The sequence below is a fragment of the Carlito syrichta genome, unplaced genomic scaffold (assembly GCF_000164805.1).
Source record: "Carlito syrichta isolate Samal-C Ts95f unplaced genomic scaffold, Tarsius_syrichta-2.0.1 Scaffold302820, whole genome shotgun sequence".
NCBI lineage: Eukaryota > Metazoa > Chordata > Mammalia > Primates > Tarsiidae > Carlito > Carlito syrichta.
Window position 1 is genome coordinate 157,293 of NW_007246916.1, and position 5,198 is coordinate 162,490.

Genomic DNA, 5,198 nt, shown 5'->3' on the forward strand with positions numbered 1-5,198 from the left:
GGTCAAGGCTGCGGTGGCTGGGAGCGGCCACTGCACTCCAGTCTGGGTGACAGAGTGAGACTCCAACTCAAAAAAAAAAGAAAATAAGCAGTGGTTCTCAAAGTGTGATCCCAGACCATGGCATCACTTGAGGACCCGTGAGAAATGCAGATTTCATATCTTACTCCAGTCCTTCTGAGTCAGAAACTCCAGGACAGTTTCATGTTTTAACACACCTCCCGGGTGCTTGTGATGCATGCCAATGTTTGGGAACCCCTGCTTATGGGTTGCGTTCCCCTTGTGAGGTTTCTTGCCATCTCTAGAAGCTCCGAAGTGGTCCCTCAGTCCTCCTCCTGTATAAAGAAGGATGGAAGGTAAAAGTCAATTCTTGACTGGGTGCAGTGGCTCACGCCTGGAATCTCAGCACCTTTGGAGGCCAAGGTGGGAGGACTGCTTGAGCCCAAGGAGTTCAAGGCCAACCTGGGCAACATAGCAAAGACCTGCCTCTATGAAAAATAAGAATAAAAATTAGAATAAAATAAAAATAAGAATAAAAATTAGAATAAAATAAAAATAAGAATAAAAATTAGCCAAGCATGGTGGCAAACGCTGTAGTCCCAGTTACTTAGGAGGCTGAGGCTGAAGGCTCGCCTGAGCCCAAAAGTCTGCACTGCAGTTGTAAGTCTGTCACTGCACTCCAGCCTGGGCGACAGAGGGAGACTCCAACTAGACAAAAAAAAAAAAAGCAAATTCTCATCTGTCATTCGCCTGTGGGGTAAGTGGTCTTGAACATCTCCAGGAAGTGCTGTGCTGAGTGGAGGCAGGTTGGTTCTTGAGACTTACGGCTCCATAGAAGGTGGGTGTCAGGTCAGGAACGAACATCTCTGGGTAGATGGTGTGCAGGTACCAGGAAAAGTTGTGACAGTGTAGCCGTTCCCGCAGCTGCAGTCGTTCCGAAATGTCCCCGAAGGATTGCTGTCAACAAAGTCAGCCCCTCCAAGGGTCAGTTCCACTAGCCTTGGACTTTCTGGTCTGGGCCGAACAGGCCAGACAGCATGAGCTTCTGGGGCCACATTCCCTCATGCTCATTCTTGTTGGGGTCACCAGCTCAGTCTCACACCCAACCCCAAAACTGCCTTGGCTTTGGGACCCCCCCCATAATCCCCACTCCCTCATCCCCTGTAACTCCTAGTCAATTCCCTCCCAGTTCCCAGTTCTGAGCTTTACAGAGCCAACCCTCGGGTAGAAGGCTCTTGCCCAAATCCCCTCCCCTTTACCTTCCCTCCCCTCCCCTTCCCTTTCCAAGGGATACAGGGACTTACAGGTAGGGACAATATTCTCTAGCCTTCAAGATCTCCATGCCCTGGGCCCTTTCCTGGGCTTCGCTCACAGAGCTCTGAGGGTGAAGGGGGCCCCAGATGGTAGCGACGGGGTGGGCCCTGGCCATGAAGCCCGCATCGGGACTTGTACTTCTCATCTAGATCCTTCTGAGCACCATCTCCTCTCACCTCTTGGACCATCTTTGCTGCCTGCTGGTTTCTCCTGTAGAAAATCTTCTTGTAATTGTCCATCCAGACCTCAGCCAGACGCACTTGGTTGCGAGCGATGACGTTGGTGCCCTTGGGGAAGGTGTGGGGGCTCTTGGTACGGAACACGTGGCCTACCACAGAGCAGGGGATGATCTCCAGCTGGCCCCCACACTGCCACACCTGGCATCAGAGGAGACAGGAAGGACGGGGCCTTCAGAAGGGTGAGCAGGACCATCTCCCCACAAGCAGCCTGTTCTGTGGCCAGGGCACCAGACCCCAGGTCCGAGGACTTGGGCAAATATTTGGACATCGCCTAGACTTCTTCCTAGGCCATGACTACACAGCCCCAGGCGCTCTGATGTTGGTTCACTCATAAGTAAGCAAATGGAGATTTGCAGGGTCCTGAGGTTATCAGGGCCCAACTTTAGGGAAAAGACTGCAGGTCGGCTTTTCTTACCTGTGTCTGTATCCCCTACTCTGAGTACTTGGCTTATTGACTTGCAAATGTGATTTATCAGCTTGCCCAGGTGTTACTAGAAACTCATGCTCTCCCAAATCAGAGCACAAATGAAGGACAGTCAACAGCCAGGTGGCCAGTGATTGTCACCTGGACCCTTAGCATACTCGCTTCCTAGGACAGAGAGTGAACAGAGACAGGCTCATTGAGGAGCCTGGAGTCAGCATGCTGGCAGTTAGGGTGACTGGCTGGTGACCCTCTCCAGGCCAGCAGCCTGGTTTAAGCCATCCCTCCCCCAGTCTCTTCTTTTGGGTAGGCATTTGTTATTCATTTTAGAATAACATGATGGGAAGGCATTTGTTATTCATTTTAGAATTTGCAGCAACATATGGTAACAGCATCAGCATCATCACCATGGTAATAGGAACAGCAGGTGTCAGTTAAAGGCTTAACACGGGCCAGACACTGTGAGAAGTGGCTTCATACATGAGCACCTCTGCTTGCTAGTTGCTTTTCCACGGCATGGGGATTTGCGTAGGTTTTGTGGACAGGCCGTCGTTCCTTCCTGACATAACTCTGATGTGCCCAGCTCCTGGAATCCCTCAGACTTCTGGCACCCACCAGAACCGGGGCCACCAGCTTCTCCCCCAGGCACGAAGAGCTTGTTGAGCACAGGTAGGGCAACTCCAAAGGCCACCAGGGCATGCGTCCTTGGCCTTGGGAAGGGGAGCCTGACTTGTCTGGAAAAAGGACGGTGCCTGGCTACTGACCACCTTCACCCTGTCCCTTTTCCCACAGACACCCCTGAGGCCACCGCTGCCTGGGAGCTGCTTCTCAGCCGTCCCCTGGGGCGTTGTGGTCCCCCGAGCCCTCCTCACTCTCACCCGGAAGGACATTTCCACGTTTTCCCCTCCCCAGATCTCCATCTGATTATCATAGGTACCGATGTGCTCAAAGTAGGACTTGGAGATGGAGAAGAGGCCACCGGCGAACGTCGGGGATCTGGAGAGACAGAGGGAGGGAGATGCATGTGCAGCTTCTGGGGGAGGAGTAGGCGCCTGGCAGGGAAAGTTGACTGCGGACACCCCTCTTGGCCTTCTCAACCACCCCCCACCTTTGCTCCTTCCCTGGGGAATCCAGCCCCTCTCCCACTCAGTCACTCACTCATTTAGCTTTCACTGTGTCCTCTTTTCCTTCCAGGACCAGGTTAAAGATGTAATTATCACTCCTCTCCTCTAAAAGGCACTCATTCATTCGTTCAACCAAGGATGTATGAAAAACCGTGCATGCTGGACACACAGAGCTCAGAGACAGAACCCATTCCCCGAGAGTTCGGTCTAACAGCAGAGGTTGAAGCTACCACAGGTTACCTTTTGGCAGCGAAATGCCTGGAGCATAGGAGATGCTCAATTTTCAGAAGGTGCATGAAATTGAAATAGGCAGGATTCAAACCATGGATGAATGAATGAGTGAATGAATGTCATCAGTTGGGCTGACCGCATTCTGTTTCAGGAACTATAAAGCCACAGTATTAGTAAGAGCCTAATCCTGGTGCCTTAACTGCAGGAGAAACTTGAACTTTGAAGAGAAGGTACCCGTGGCTTTGAACAGGGGAAACGGATCAGGTGCTGCTGGAAACAGGGTGGGAAGTGAGGTGAGATCAAACTCAACTTGGACTCTAGGGAGTATCTGAGAGGTTACAAAAAGATTCTGGCTTTCAGACAAAGGTAGGGAGGCACAGACCCAAGTTAAGATGCTTTTTTTTTTTCTTGAGTCAGGGTCTCACTCTGTCACCCAGGCTGGAGTGCAGTGGCACGATCACAGCTCACCACAGCCTTGACCTTCTGGGCTCAGATGATCTTCCACCTCAGCCTCCCAAGTAACTGGGACTACAGGTGTGCGACACCACACCTGGCTATTTTTTTTCTTTTTGTAGAGACGAGGTCTCACTATGTTGCCCAGGCTGCTTTCGAACTCCTGGCCTCAAGCAATCCTCCCTTGGCCTCCCAAAGTGCTGGGATTACAGGCACGAGCTACCGTGTCTAGCCAAATTAAGATAAATTGACAAAAATATCTCATTCCTAGAATTCAGATACCAGGTTTCTCATCAAAGGACCTGGGCTGTTCTCTGGTCTCGGCCGCAGAAACGAGATGACAAAGGGAACATCATCCTTTGGAAAGTGTAGCAATAAGATGCACACGCTGTGCCGCTGCTGTGGCTCTAAGACCTACCACCTTCAGAAGTCGACCTGTGGCAAATGTGGCTACCCTGCCAAGCGCAAGAGTAAGTATGACTGAAGTGCCAAAGCTAAAAGACAAAATACCACCGGGACTGGTCGGATGAGGCACCTAAAAATTGTATACCACAGATTCAGGCATGGATTCCGTGAAGGAACAACACCTAAACCAAAGAGGGCAGCTGTTGCGGCATCCAGTTCTTCTTAGGAGTTTCAACAATTAGTCACACAATAAATGTTTTGGTTTTCAAAACAAAACAAAACAAAACAAAAGGACCTGGGTTAAGAGACTACCCAAGTAGACAAGGGGAAGTATAAGCAAATTGGAAGGCGGGGGTGGGGACTGGGAGACCGGCAGGAGCACACAAGCTTAGCTGTTGGCTTCTGCGTCTGGCCCAGGCTGGCTCGGAGGGGGCTTTGCTGCCCTCTGTGGGTGGCTTCATGCGGTACAACCAAGCCAAAATATACTGAACTATACTGTGACCCCAGAAACCATCAAGATGCCTTGTACAGAGCCAGGGCGCAATCAGCTTCACTGATCTGTCAAGGTGACTAACAGTGACTTGGCCGTGGTGCTACCCTGTGGCTGCTCCTGCTGCCCCAAAGTTGGCTCCTGCAGCCACTTTCTGGAAGGAATTTCAGCCTGGAAACCCTCATGCTCCAGCTGGTTTCCTGTCACTGGTTCTGGCCTCTCCCAGGGGTCTTAAGCCAGCCCAAGTCACGTCCTGACAGGCTCAGAGAGTCCTGGAAGGCCTGGACTAATCTCCTTCCACTGGAGGGCCTCCCCCACAGCGCCCTGTCTCTTGTTTTTGAGAGGTCTCCTAGACAGAGAAGTCACAAATTACCTATGAGGCCGGGTGTGGTGGTTCATGCCTATACTCATCGCAGCACTTTGGGAGGCCAAGGCGAGAGGATTGCTTGAGCCCAGGAATCCGAGATCAGCCTGGGCAACATAGCAGGACCTCGTCTCTAAAATAAAAAAAAAGAAAGGCAAGC

The 5,198-nt window shown here is 51.5% G+C and overlaps 1 protein-coding gene and 1 pseudogene across 1 annotated transcript in view; one reads left to right on the top strand and one right to left on the bottom strand.

Moving 5' to 3' along the window:
• The window catches only part of GALNT6 (polypeptide N-acetylgalactosaminyltransferase 6), a 10,482-nt gene extending 7,518 nt beyond the window's left edge, over positions 1 to 2,964 (bottom strand). Inside the window, exons 1-3 of the mRNA XM_008057159.2 lie at positions 2,850 to 2,964; positions 1,488 to 1,688; positions 823 to 954 (exon numbers count right to left, since the gene is read on the bottom strand). Coding sequence (XP_008055350.1) covers positions 823 to 954; positions 1,488 to 1,688; positions 2,850 to 2,891 — 375 coding nt within the window. The 5' untranslated portion in view covers positions 2,892 to 2,964. The remainder of the gene's footprint in view (positions 1 to 822; positions 955 to 1,487; positions 1,689 to 2,849) is intronic.
• Positions 2,965 to 4,116: 1,152 nt separating this feature from the next.
• LOC110595563 lies at positions 4,117 to 4,450 on the top strand (annotated as a pseudogene).
• Positions 4,451 to 5,198: the final 748 nt, after the last annotated feature.